The sequence below is a fragment of the Salminus brasiliensis genome, chromosome 11 (assembly GCF_030463535.1).
Source record: "Salminus brasiliensis chromosome 11, fSalBra1.hap2, whole genome shotgun sequence".
NCBI lineage: Eukaryota > Metazoa > Chordata > Actinopteri > Characiformes > Bryconidae > Salminus > Salminus brasiliensis.
Window position 1 is genome coordinate 19,374,159 of NC_132888.1, and position 15,225 is coordinate 19,389,383.

The 15,225-nt window shown below is 40.7% G+C and overlaps 1 protein-coding gene across 1 annotated transcript; it reads left to right on the forward strand.

The window, feature by feature from the left end:
* The first annotated feature begins 3,987 nt into the window (after positions 1-3,987).
* On the forward strand, positions 3,988-10,826 carry c1qtnf5 (C1q and TNF related 5). The gene is made up of 3 exons (XM_072692111.1): positions 3,988-4,191; positions 8,152-8,387; positions 8,806-10,826. Exons 2-3 carry the CDS (start codon positions 8,162-8,164, stop codon positions 9,324-9,326), a joined length of 747 nt encoding a protein of 248 aa, XP_072548212.1. The 5' UTR covers positions 3,988-4,191; positions 8,152-8,161; the 3' UTR covers positions 9,327-10,826.
* The last annotated feature ends 4,399 nt before the right edge of the window (positions 10,827-15,225 follow it).

Below are 15,225 nucleotides of genomic sequence, written 5' to 3' on the forward strand. Positions count from 1 at the left end.
TAGGCAGCTGCTTAGAGGAGCCAATGGCTGCTGATTGTTTGGGCAAAGTTAGAGGAGACAAAGTATTTGTATTTAATATTATAGTATTATTAACTTATGTATTCATACTCAGGCAGGGGATATATTTAAAATATGGCATGGGATATTTTTGAAATGTGATTATAGTTATTAGCCGTAGTTCTGTTTGTTCTTGACATTAAACCTAATGGGAAATGTGCAGATTTGAATCTGTTTATACAAAAACACAAATGTGATTCATTGCATTACAATGCAATTAATTTTTTTTTTTTACATTATATCATTTCATTTAAAAGCACAATGACGGGAATAACTGTAGAATTGTACACATTCAGTCTGTTGTCATTAAAACTGTAGAGGTAGAGCTCAGTTCTGAATGACTCCACCAAGCAGAGTGACAGGATTTGAAGACCAGGAATGAAATGTGTAACCTTCTGGTGTTCATGTACCACATCATAGCCCTGGAAAACCAACACCGGAGCAGGGGTTTACTTTAGTGCAAGGCTATGAAGCTATTAAATGATATCTTCACCTACATGTCTGCTTCTGCCAGCATGAAATGCAAAACTGCATCACATTACTCAAGAATCTGTTATTATCCAGTCTGTGGCTTCAGTTACAGCATAACGTTGGTTTGGCGCTGTCTCTAAACATTTGAAGAGCCGAATGGGACTCAACTCAGAAATAGTTGGATGGAACATTTTCAATCAGACTTTGTGACTTAATGCTTCTCTAACCACTCGTTTTATAATAAAGACTAGACCAGTCATTTCCCCCTCTGCTGCAGTAACAACCACTACTCTTCTGGGAAGATGTTCCTTCTGGAGATCTACCCGCTTGCAGGTTTCAGCTCCAACCCAAATATAACCCTAACATACTCCATGCAGCCTATCAAGCACAGTAGGCTGTAAATCAGTAATTAGCTGGATTCAAAGTCTGTGGGAAGGGAGCTCTTTTTGGAGACCACTGCACCATATTTTGGAATGTTGAGGGGGGGATTTTACTGCATTTAGCCACAAGAGCCATGGTGTTGATGCAGAATGGTAAGTTGTACATCATAAATGCATCACCACTCCACATTATCCCAACAATGGAGGATGGATGGAGCTCTATCACTCTAGAGACACAGTTCCCCTGCTCTACAGCCTAATGCTGGGGGGCTTTATTCTTCTCTCGACTGAAGTTTTTCTAGGACTGTCCAACATAAAGCAAATCATACTGTTCCACTTTTTTAAATATAAATCTGGTACATGAACAAACATCATAAACAGAAATCCTGGTAAGAACTAGCAGAATTGTTTATTGTTTATAAATTGCCATTTTTATCATATTTGATTTCACATGGGATTTGATCACATGCTATTACAGCTTGTGTTCACCCAGATTTTATTCACCAAATACAGTGTAGCTGTCCCACATCATGGCATTGATGACAAGCTTTTGTATTCACAATTTACATTTAGACAATTACTAAATCTAGTGCTACATTATAATAATCTACTCCCAATTATTTGGCTCTTTGAAACTTTTACCACTGGCAGGTGAAGTGAAAAAGTAGTCAGTGGGGGTGGATATATTATGCAGCAAGTGACTCGTCAATGGTCAAGGTGAAAAATGGGAAAGAACAAGGCCCTGAGCCAAACTGTGATGGCAAGACGACTGGGTCAGAACATCTCCAAAACATCAGGCAGGTCTTGTGGGGGTTTCTGATAAGCAGGGATCAGTATCTACCAAAAGTGGTTAAAACAAGATGAATGGTGAACCAACTGCACGGTCATGGGCACCTAAAGCTTGTGGAGGCAATCCATGGAGGTCCCACTTCAACTTACAGAACTACATATAAGGTTTGCAACAAACCTTAATTTAGCCCATAATGGCCCTTAAGGTAAAATACCTTTCTGTAAACTATACTTGTGCAAGCCTGCCCCATCCTGCCTCATCCCATTACTGTGGACTTTTATCACCTGCGGACTTTCCAGGAGATATGACATCATGAACTCATTGTACTCAACCTTCATGCTTGAGCACAGTAGGCTCTAATGGAAAGTTTTCATTTTTAATGAGTCTCAGTGTAATTACTTAGTCTAACAGAGACTAGGCTTATTAATTAGCCTGACAGTTAAATATAGGCCTACCTGTCTGCATGGCTAGACACCACCTTGACTGTCGTCAGTGCATGTTTCTTAGGTACTCACTTGACATGGCTGTGTAGTGTATGAAGTTTATTCAGTGTACTCTGAGAAGATCTAGGCCCAGTGTGTTTATAGCCTAAGTTCTGAGTTTTAATTTTCCATGAATTTTACATTCAGTACAATAGCGCTCCTGAAGAGGGAAAGTTAAAAGTCAGAGACTCCCTTTGAACATGGCTGTTATTAGCCAGCAGACTGAGGCTTTCTTCTCTGCTTGAACAACAGCATGCTGAGTCTGACTTAAAAGAGGTTCAGAGTTTGCACACGTCGCACTTTGAGTTTGTTCCATGTCGTCCACCCCCTCACCCACCACCCCAGGCACGGTGGTCACGTTAGCCCCTTTTGTAAAACATGTTTAACCAATTATCAAAATCAACCCACTGCAAGCATACAACCGTGTCCTTTTTTTTTGCCAGCTTGGCACATCACTGTAGGTTTATATTTTAATACACAGTATTATTCAAAAGTTTATATAATACTAATAGTTAGTTTATTAATAATAGTGTCTACTATTTGATGTGTATGTAGCTTGGAGTTTTTGTCACACAAAAGAGTCATGTCAAGTCATGTTAGACAATTTCTGCTTGTCCATTAATCTTGAATTTTTAAATACAATTTAAAGCACAAATACTGTTATGTCAGAAAGTAAAAAAAAATGATAGTGTCAGTACTGTAATCTAAACTGTGTACTTTAATCTAAACTAAATCTAAACATTAAAAATCTAAAAAAACACAAGTGATTCAAAACCTTTAAACAATTTTCCAACTTATAGACATAACACCAGAAGCTCTGTGAGGAGATTAGGCCACCTAAGGATTGGATATCTTGGTAAAAGCAGGAAGCACTGAAGCACTGCAGACAGACTGGCCATTTTAAGTGGTTATAGCAAAGGTAGAAGAATCCAGAAGTTTTAAAAGCAGATGAAGAAATACATTGGTTCAAACAACAGTAGTGTTTTGCAACTAACTACCCTTTTTTTTTGTACAGGTCCTAACTGTACAGGTCCTAAAGATCCCAACTATAAAGGACCAAAATGTCTGTAACTGTAAAACCCCCAAATAACCCTGACTATAAAGGTCCCAAATGAATCCAACTGTAAAATCTCCAGATGACCTCAACTGTAAAAGGCATAAATGGCATCAACAGTAAAATTGTCCCATATCACCCCAACTTTACAATTCCCAAAGATCCAAAATGTAAAGGTCCCAAATGACTGACTGTAAAGGGCCAAAATGACCTAAACAGTAATGACCCCAAAAAACCCAACTGTAAAGGGCCCAAATGATCACAACTTTAATGGCCCCAAATGATCACTACTTTAATGGCCCCAAATGACCCCCACTATAAAAGACCTAAATGCTTCCAATGCAATGGCCCCAAATGAACTGTAAAGGTCCCAAATGCCCAAATTTCCCATCTGCCCACAGTGATCTGATTCCTGTGTGGTTTTGTTCTGGTAAAATCCCCTCCTCTATCAAATAGAGCCAGCAGCTCGCTATCGTTAACCTCAGACTAATTACTTACACATTTGGAGCTCCAGAGAATGTTCTGATCCACATCTACTGTATCATGCAATGTTTATAAAGTTCATTGTTCGGTTCTCCCTCAGTCTTTTGGACCTGCTTCAAACATTTTGTCTCCGGCCCTTGGACGCTCCCTCTAGCTCGTTTTCTCTCCCTCCCACCCCTCATTTTCTCTCTCACTCTCTCTCTCCCCCTCTTTCTTGCGAATCCTCTATCCCTGCCTGCCTGCCTCCCACCCTATCTCTCTCTCTCTCTCTCTCTCTCTCTCTCTCTCTCCCTCTTTCTCTCTCACACACTCTCTCTCTAATTGGCTTCTATTGCCATTTCCTCATGAGCCTCAGAGTGCTCACTTTTTCCCAGACTCCCTGCTCTAGGACGGAAAACAGGAGTCTTTCGCTGTTGTTTTCACTTTTCTCTGCTCTGACACTGTCACTCCTGTGAAGCTGTGAAGAACTTCATGGTAAGTTTTGCTAAATAATTTGTTGTATTTGATGCTTGATTGTAGGTAATTAGAGGAGAGAGAGGTCAGTTGTTAATGCACTTTCTCTTTACTTTGGAAAGATTCAGGATCAGATGAGTCAGCTTAAGTGTTATTCTAGCATACACTACTTTACAATGACTGGAAATACAGATTCCATCTCTGACTGAATTAAATTGCACCCTTTCTGAGAAATTCCTGAGAAATATTAAATATGCTAAAGCATGAGTAGACTGATAAATCACTGTGCTGATCAGTTATTTATCTCAGTGTTACTGAGCTCTACTAAAGCCTGAGTAGACTGATAAATCACTGTGCTGATCAGTTATTTATCTCAGTGTTACTGAGCTCTACTAAAGCATGAGTACACTGATAAATCACTGTGCTGATCAGTTATTTATCTCAGTGTTACTGAGCTCTACTAAAGCCTGAGTAGACTGATAAATCACTGTGCTGATCAGTTATTTATCTCAGTGTTACTGAGCTCTACTGAAGCATGAGTAGACTGATAAATCACTGTGCTGATCAGTTATTTATCTGTGTTACTGAGCTCTACTAAAGCATGAGTAGACTGATAAATCACTGTGCTGATCAGTTATTTATCTCAGTGTTACTGAGCTCTACTAAAGCCTGAGTAGACTGATAAATCAATGTGCTGATCAGTTATTTATCTCAGTGTTACTGAACTCTACTAAAGCATGAGTAGACTGATAAATCACTGTGCTGATCAGTTATTTATCTCACTGTTACTGAGCTCTACTAAAGCCTGAGTAGACTGATAAATCACTGTGCCGATCAGTTATTTATCTCACTGTTACTGAGCTCTACTAAAGCCTGAGTAGACTGATAAATCACTGTGCCGATCAGTTATTTATCTCACTGTTACTGAGCTCTACTAAAGCATGAGTAGACTGATAAATCACTGTGCCGATCAGTTATTTATCTGTGTTACTGAACTCTACTAAAACCTGAGTAGACTGATAAATCACTGTGCTGATCAGTTATTTATCTCACTGTTACTGAGCTCTACTAAAGCATGAGTAGACTGATAAATCACTGTGCCGATCAGTTATTTATCTGTGTTACTGAGCTCTACTAAAGCATGAGTAGACTGATAAATCACTGTGCCGATCAGTTATTTATCTCAGTGTTACTGAGCTCTACTAAAGCATGAGTAGACTGATAAATCACTGTGCCGATCAGTTATTTATCTCAGTGTTACTGAGCTCTACTAAAGCATGAGTAGACTGATAAATCACTGTGCTGATCAGTAATTTATCTCAGTGTTACTGAGCTCTACTAAAGCATGAGTAGACTGATAAATCACTGTGCTGATCAGTTTATTATCTCTGTGTTACTGAGCTCTACTAAAGCCTGAGTAGACTGATAAATCACTGCTGATCAGTTATTTATCTCAGTGTTACTGAACTCTACTGAAGCAGGAGTAGACTGATAAATCACTGTGCTGATCAGTTATTTATCTCAGTGTTACTGGACTCTACTAAAGCATGAGTAGACTGATAAATCACTGTGCTGATTAGTTATTTATCTCAGTGTTACTGAGCTCTACTAAAGCATGAGTAGACTGATAAATCACTGTGCTGATTAGTTATTTATCTCAGTGTTAACAATTCAACAACTATGGTCTCTAGTGACCTCAGAATAGTGTTTCATGGATGCTCAGAATATAAGAAGCATTAGCTCTGTTGCAGCTCTTCTGAAGCAGGTCTAGCATTACGGGCAGCCAAAGCATGTACAGCAATTCAACCTCATATGGTTATAGTGGAGTCAGTTGTTAAGAGATAAGACAGATGAAGATATATGGGATTGCTCACTCTGGAATGGTGGTGTTAGAGTAGCACCTCCTCCTGCTCTTCCTGTTCTGCTTTGCTATGGCTCAAGGAACAGGCAGCGCTCAGCCCAAGACACATAAACACCAGTCCTACAGTTAACACCAGCTTCTGCTGGAGCCAAAGGCCTAAAGACAGATGTGTTGCCTGTCTAACTCTCTTAAATTAAAGATATTTGTGCTTGTTCAGTCCTGGCTGTCTTCTGCAGCATTCTTCGGTGGTCTGTTTGTGCTTTGTCAATGTGAGTCATCAGCAGTTTCTTAACTTTTACTTAAACCAGCTGTTTGAAAAGCAGCAGACATGCTGAGAAACCCACTGATTTACGGTCAGGCAAAAAGTCTGGGAAACGTCTGGCCTGGGGCAGCATAGTGAAACTCTACCAATCACTGAGCACTTCTTGCTTTTGCTGACAGAGCATTGTCAGAGCCTGACTGTGGGTACTACTTCTACAGCTGTGTGCTCTTCGGAGTTAATATTGATCAACGTGAGCAGTGCAGTCGATGGAGAAACACTTGCCCATGGCTGAAATAAATGTGCTTCTTCATTCTTTCTCGCTTATGTGAGGCTTCCGCTCACCCATTTGAGGAATCAATCAGGAGCTAATGGGCCGTTAAAACACACTGAGCTCTTTATATTTCTTTTTTGATGTGCTGTCTGTAGTTACACTTTTACGACTAAGCTCATGCTTTAGCCATTACGGTGCATTATTGAATTTCCTCTGCCGTTTAATGAGCTAAAAATGAGATTTTATCACCTCTGAACAGGACTGGGATGTACACAGAATACTAAAGCATACACAAATGTGAAATACATTTTCAATATACAGAAACTGTATTTGTACTGCAATCAGGCAGTTTTAAAAAAACATTTATCATACATCCATCAAAACGTGTATGTCAACTATTTTAAAATCATAAAGAACATTCTGTGAAGATAACTTAGAACTCAATAAATACCTTCTTTACAAACTCTTTAGTTGTGGTAAAGCATAAATAGACTGGTAAATCACTGTGATTGTCAGTAACTTGTAGGGAGGACACATGTTTGCCTTGGTATCCACAGATTGTGTAACTGAGATATGGGAAATTGTAGCTCATTGTTGTTGCTCAGTTCATCAGGCAAAGGCCCATTCTGCTGGGGGCTGATGGGAGTCTTAGCATGGGCTCTATCGTCAGATGGTTGTGAGTTTGATCCTCCAAGTGGCGCAACTCCCTAAATGGTGGCCTTTTGGTCAGGAGGTCATAACTTTAAGCTCCTGTTTGAATTTTGTTTTGTTCAATTTTACCGTTTTTTCTCCCAATTTGGTATTGCCAATGAACCCACCCTTTTGTAGTTCCCCCAAGCACTAGCAAAGCTCCTGACACATGTCTCCTCTGATTTATGCAAAGCCAGCCACTGCTGCCAATGCAGCAACGCTGGGCAGCCAAGACACTTGGAGGAAAGTGCAGAGTCCCCAGTTCCTCTGTAACCAGCTCACAGACACCTATGCTAGTCAACATGAGTGATGGGGGAGAGAGCATAATCTACACGAGAGCATGGACAATTGTGCTCTCTCTGACTCTGATGGCAAAATATAATAAACTTGTGAGCCCTGGGCCATAGTGGAGCCCGTGATTCAAAGTGCCCTATTGTCAGGAACCAAGTGATGCAATTTCTTAAGTGTTGGCCTTATGGTCAGGAGGTTGTAAGTGTGAGTCTCTGATTCTTGGTGCTGGCCCTATTGTCAGGAAACCTGCTGACAATAAGTGCTGGAACTCACTAAGCATTGGCCCTATACTTAGTTGATTGTGAGTTAAATCTTTGGTGATGCCATATACATAAGAGCCTTGGCTTCTCATTTTGTAGTTGAGTAGGAGGGCCTCCCTCTCACCACAATCACTCAGCTTACACAATTTAATTGGCAGTTTGTGTTCTCCTGTAAGCTTGTTGAGCTGTCCAATCACATTGGGTCAACTTCATCAGAAAGAATGTTTTAGCCCCTACCCTTCAAGCGTGGTGGGGCGACCTACAGGGGGACATGAAGTGGATACAACAAAACTAACTACAGTGAAACAGTTTTGCTAACAGTTTGACAATGGTTCTCTCTCAACAGACTCAAAGCAATGACCCTTCTCCAGCCTTGGACTCTTGGCCTCCTCTTTGTTTTGCTGGCCCACTACTCAAATCCACTCGACGATAATAAGATTCCCAGTCTGTGTACGGGCAGCCCAGGTATCCCAGGTTCTCCGGGGTTGCACGGCAGCCCAGGCCAACCGGGTAGAGATGGAAGAGATGGACGAGACGCACAACCAGGAGAGAAAGGCGAAAGGGGAGATCGTGGAGAGCCAGGTATACACAGTTCATTCAGTCAATATGTAGAAATGAAGCTTCAGAAACAAAACCATAAATCATAATATCACAACCATAAAGGTCAAGTTCTTTTCCAACATCCCTAAGGATTACAGTTGGAATTTAACAGGTTGTTATGTGCAATTCAGCTGAAGCTGCTTCTTGTATAAGGCGTTATACATGGCAGCCAATCCTAACATATCTTATATAAAGCACAGTAACAAAAACATCCTGCTTAATCTCTCAGGAGAAATGGAGGTCAATTAAACCATAAAAGAAAAACATATGAACCAATTAGTGTGTTGGTTGTGCTGGTTATGTGCTGAAAGAGTGATGACCTAATTACTCAGAGTAATGCTAACCTATCTGAAAAGGCTACAGTTACTGCTCTCTTTCTGAATGTGTCAATCTGCTGCAGGCCAGCCGGGCATAAGAGGCCTGATCGGAGACAGAGGTGATCCAGGAGAGAAGGGTGAGAGGGGGGCCCCTGGAGAGTGTGCTGTGGCCCCAAAATCAGCGTTTAGCGCAAAGATGTCCGAGGCCCGCACCACACCCCTAGCAGTAGGGGACGCAGTGCGTTTCGACAAGATCATCCTGAATGAGCAGGGGGATTACAATGCAGAGACGGGACGCTTCACCTGCAGGGTGCCGGGCGTCTACTACTTTGCTGTCCATGCTACTGTGTACCGCTCCAGCCTGCTGTTCGACCTGATAAAGAACGGACACACCGTGGCCTCCTACTTCCAGTTCTTCGGAAACTGGTCCAAGCCAGCCTCGCTGTCTGGCGGCACCCTGGTGCACCTCATTCCTGGCGATCAGGTCTGGGTGCAGCTGGGTATGGGCGAGTACACCGGCTTCTTTTCCAGCTCCAAGACGGATAGCACCTTCACCGGTTTCCTGGTGTACTCAGACTGGAAAAACTCTGCTGTTTTTGCATAAATTCCAGCTACACGCTGCTTAACACACAACTAATGCACCTAACAAAAACTAACCGAAATTCAAACCTAAAACATTGTTATAACAGTTACAGACAAAGGCCCTTGCTGGTCAGGCCCACAGCTCATTTTAACAAGTACTCTGGCCTTGTTAGTTCATGCCTTTGCTCATATTAAGCATAATCCATTGTGTTCTATCATCCAAAAGACAAAATCCTTGTTTCTCTGTCATTTTTGATTGAAGTGTGTTGTCTACCTGCCTTTAAATGGCTTCTGACATTTGGTTACATTATTGTGCACCACCATGGGGGAAGATTTCTATTAACCAGTAATATCAAGGTGTGTATTCCCTCCTCATCCATCATCTCCATACATGGCTTTACATAAAAGTTCAAGTATACTGTATATATATTGCCCATAAAAAGTATTCACCCCCTTGGATGTTTCCCCTTTTATTGTTTTTATAATTAGAATCATGGTCAATATAATTTGGCCTTTTTAACAAGAATTTACAAAAACAAAATACACAAGAACTTGTGTATGAAAACAGTGAAAACAGATTTCTACATAGTAATGCTAATTAAATACAAATATATAATTGCATAAATATTCACGTCCAAGTCAGTCTTTAGTAGATGCACCTGTGTAGATAGGTCTCAATCCGGCTTGTACATCTGGACACTGCAATTTTACTCTATTTCTCTTTGCAAAACTGTTCAGGCGCTGTCAGGTTGCACTGGGATTGGGTGTGAGCAGCCCTTTTCAGGTCAGGACCATTTCTGCTTAGCTTTCACTTCTCCCAAGTCGTAGTTCTCTTGCAGACTAATTCAGATTATCCTCCAAGAATTTCCCTTTATTTAGCTGATTTCACTTTCCCCTCTCCCTTCACAAGCCTTGAAGGGAGGCTGCCGAGAAGTATCCCCACAGCATGGTACTGCCACCACCAGGCTTAATAGTGGGGATGGTGCGATTGTGGCTACATGCAGTGTATGGATCAGGGAGGAAGGGTGTTTGATCGAGTGTTGGAGATTGAGCTGAAACATGATGTTATAATTGGTTACTACATTTTCCATGCTAATGTAATCAAAACTAAAGATATTGCAGAGGTGGACAAACATCATGGTAAGATTATGGAAGTACAATACATTTGTACGGGTGGGCAATGTAAAGTTTTTTTTATTGCATTGTGATACATGTTTTGTTATTGTGATACACAACATACTTTTCTAAGCATATCAAGGACATTTGTCTGTCATATTTTTACCATGACACCCACCCCACCAAGTTAGGTTGACTTTATGCTTAGCAGTACTAAGACATTCTTGCATTATCAGTAAGACCAGCAAACAAACAACCATTTACTGTAACACAGAACATGGAAATCTAAAATCTCAGAGAAATCTCAAGATTTTTCTACTTTCTGTAACAACTTTTATGAATCAGCAGCAATATCAGCAATATCAGAGCACCTGAATGATATACGATGAATAAAGGGATCACCAAACTTCTGCTGAATGGTTTGTGTTACTGGCTATAACATAATGGCCTACAATGACAGGAAATGTAATATGTAATAAATATATACTGAATGGAATCTGCTGCCACTTTAAAGCTAGCAGCGTATTGCTCTTGTTTTGAGCCCAAGCCATGATTAGGGAATGGAGACTCGTTTATGCCAAGTCACAGACGTCCCCTGGCCTAACGACTTCACCATATTCAAAACACCATCACTGAAGTGCGTTTACAGACTCCGAGCCTTAACATCACTGCTTCCACTCTTCAGCCAGGACACCTGAAATACTGTTCTTTCTCTATGTCCCTCTCTCAAACGTCTCTCCCTCACTCACACTCCCCTTCTTCCTCTACGTCTCACTATTTCTCACTATGTCATCTCACTTTCTCTCTTCACCTTTCTTTCTCTCTGTGATCTTACCTTTTTTACTCCAGCTTTCTCTCTCTCTCCCACCCACCCTCATTCTTTCCCTTTGTCTCTCTCTCTCTCAGTCCTTTTTTCCTTCTTTCTGTCTCTCTCTCCCTTTGTCTGTTTCTTTCCAGCTATGTCTTTTTCTGTCCATCCTCCCCTCCAAGTCTTTCTCTACTTTTCTATCTGGCTACCTCCCTGTCTCTTTCTCCACCTCTATTTATGTATGTTTCTCTCTCTCTCTCTCTCTCTCTCTCTCTCTCTCTCTCTCTCTTTATGCTCCATCACTGACTCCATCACATTCTCTCTGTCTCTCTGACACACACATTGTCTTTTACTGTTCTCTCACTCACTCTTTTTCTCTCTCTCATGTCCCTCCTTCTCCTTTCAGAGTCTCTCTCTCTGTTTTTGTCAGTCTATTTCTCTAACTCACTCTCTCTCTGCCTCTCTCACAACAGTCTGTCTCAGTTTCTCTCTCTCTCTCTTTCTCTCTCCCTTCTGTTGAAACTCAGACGAGCTAATCCCCTCGTCCCTCTGTTGTTGGCACAGACACATACTGAATGTTTTTTTTCTTAACACTTTTTTTCTTGCTTAAAAATCGTGAGGAATGAGCGAGGCTCACCCGTCCCCCTTGAGCCGCTCGCTTGTTTCCATGAGGTCATGGCCGCTGAATGCTCCCACCCTGGGAGAATATGGCTCATCAGCTGCAGCAGACATAACAGGCTCTGGGGCGTCTGAGAGCACGCGCTGTAGCTCAAATACTCAATATCATCACTTTCTGATCTGTCCATCTGTCCATAGCTCTTCCTCTCAGTCACGCGGCAAAGATGGGGGGTGTTATGTTCCACATGTCAGAGGAATGATGAAATTAAAGTAAATACATTTCTCAAGTATTTTAATAGTAAAGATTATTGGTGTGTGTGTCTGATGTGCAGTTTTTGTAATGACATTTATGTTTCAATATTAAGACATATATACATGTCCAAATGTTTGTGGACACCCTTTCTAATGAATGCATTCAGCTACTTTAGGTTGCACTCAATGCTTAGTAGAGTTTTTGACTGTTTTCAGGCATATTAAGTAGGTTGGCTTCTTAAATTCACATGGGGAAAGGTGATTACATACCCATGTACTAAATGGACACAGAACAGATATTTGCGGTATATGGTAAATTACCATCATACAGCCCAAACCGACATCCTAAATCGTGCCCAAATTTCATGATGACTGGATAGTCAGAATAGAAATGCTCTCATATGACTTGCAATTAAATCTTTTTCAATGACTTCCATTGACAATTAAGAAGTTTTTTCCCTTTTTGGAGATACAAGGTTTTAGTGCAACAGTGATGACATGCAACTATCCACTTCTGGGTGCGAAATGTGAGTTCCTGCTCAATTTACCATAGTCACAATTTACTTCTAGTTACTAATTCTCTCTTCTGGGTACGGAGTGTAAGTTTTCCCTCAAATCATCTTAGTCACTTAAAGAAAGGTTTTAAATCCTTACAAAATAAAAAGTTGCAAAAGCAAGCCATTATGTACAACACATGTGTACAGGGTGGGGAACTGAGGGCCGGAGTCCAGCATAGCTTTCAGATTTCTCTGCTGTAACACCCCAAGTAAACCTGGTAGTCGACTGCTGAGTTGAATCAAGTGTATTGCAATAGGAAATTCGCCAATCTGTGCCGGACTACGGCCTTCCAGAACACCCCTCCCACTCCAGACGTACAACCGTAGGATAAAAAAGGCTGCCTGGGTAGTATTCAACTTCACGCTTTCTTAAACTGTCTGCCTAGTTTTATGTGAATAGTTGGGAGATTATGTTGCCTCTATCCTTGTGTAGTCACAGAGGGATGGGTCGTGTTTGTTGGGTGAGTGTGAATAGCTCATACTGGAGCCAGGACATCAACCAGAAGAGCTGAACAGCTCTTGCTTGCTGTGGACTGAAGGTTGGTCTTTCAGTTTTCATTCCACTAGGGGTTGTAGAGAGTCACATTCCTACCCGTCAAAACCATTCCCCAAACAGACCAAGTGAACTCTGCTTGTGATCCAGTCTTACATTATAGATGAAAAGGGTTTTTCTGATGTATAGCCTAATGCAAAAAATATAGGTTTATAGGTTTGGCTGAGTTGGTTTTATTATATTGTTTTTTTTTAAATATGTGGACATAAAAACAGTATGTGCTTAAATGTATAGTGTTGTAAAATGTGTCTACCAGCAGGAAACTACCAGCAGGGGGCATTGCTTCATCACCTAAACAGTGCCATAAACGAAGACCTTGCATAGTATAGAATTACTGAAGACTGGCCAAGACAATATGCTCTTATTCTCATTAATTTACTGGAAAAAAACAAAACAATAAAAAAGGTTCTCTAAGAAACATTTTTCAACATAATCTTTGCTTGCTGTATTACACTTCTCATGAAAGCCATTGGGCAGCCATTTAAAATGTACATAAGTGTTATTTGAATAAATGGATTATGAGGACATTGCTGTGTGTGGTAATGAACTGCACAATACAGATGCAGCTGATATAGATCCAATAGAAAAAAAGGTCTCAGCTGGTCCAAAAAAATGTGTCCTTTAGTGGTGGCCCAAAACCCAAATTACACTTCATGACTGTAGAGGGAGCCCAGGAGCAAGAAATGCCAATTCTTTGTCCATAGTGTTGTTTTAAACAGAGTATTTCTAATGTGTTTCTCTATTAGGATACTGACCGCTGACACAGCTCGGTCCTCTGGACATGTTGTTTTCTTCTGGCTGTTGGATCATTAGCTTTGTACCCGCTGTCCAACTCAGAAAAGGTTAAACAAGCAAGAGAGGCAGATCGGTCCTGGCAGAAACAATGGTTTACTGAAGCCTCATTTAGACTCCAGATGGTGTTTGCCACTCTGCAGAGACTGGTACCGTTTTTATACAGTGTTTCCAACTCCACACAGCTTATCAGGGACACCTCACCATGTCCCTCGAGGCTACTGGCTTCATGTGGAGCTGAATATGCTACTGCCTCAACATTCCGTTCCAGTCATTTATAAAATATGGCCCTCGTTATCTGAAGACAAAACAAGTCCAATAATGCACAGAACATTCCCAAAGACTGTAGATATTAAAAGTGAATAATAATAACAACCAATAATAGCCTCAAATCTTGGGCCTTAATCATTGGCACTGGATAAGGCTACACTATGCCCTTAAAAAGAGTTTAGAAGCTTCTTCAAGTGTTCTTTGGTAAAAGCATGTAGACCCTTGCAGAACCATGGCAACTTAACAAGCCATCTGGATGCTTAAGTGCTTCGTCATCTGGGTAAAGGATTGGAAGAATGATGCAAAACCTCTATTAGTTGAACCAAAAACAACTAGGCCTGTATGAACTATAAAGAACTAAGAAGGGTATCACTGTTACGAGTCAAAGAACCCTATATAGAAGTTAACTGGGAAATATCGAGGTTTAGTTTCACCCTAAACTCCAATTAATTTCACATTCAGGTGTTTCTTCAGTTCGTGATGTAATTAAGGCATTAACAGGAACAGTGGAGATCAAGAAAACCAAAAGAACACCAAAAGAACTTTCCAAGAAAACGGCTCATCTAATTGCTACAAAGGCAAAAATCCTGGAGTCTGGAGTGATGACGCACTGTTCTACTGTGCAGTGACACCTCCACAAATATAACCTAAATGGAAGAGAATAATAATTGGAAGTGTCAACACCACACAATTTAGTTTTTTAAAGAAAGATTTAATCAAGCCTTCTGCGTTTTTTATGTAAAACTGTACGGTAAAAAATAAAAAGGGGTCTTTCTTAAAATATTAAAGGTTAATTATTAAATGTGTCATTTTAAACTTTATGTCTTTTGGACATCATGTCCTCTTACTCGCTTAGCTCTTCATAGGAACAAGATATTTTGACCAAGGGTGTAATACAGTCAAACAGTTTAGATCAGATGAGCTGCTGATTAATACTGCAGTAAAATCCCTTTAT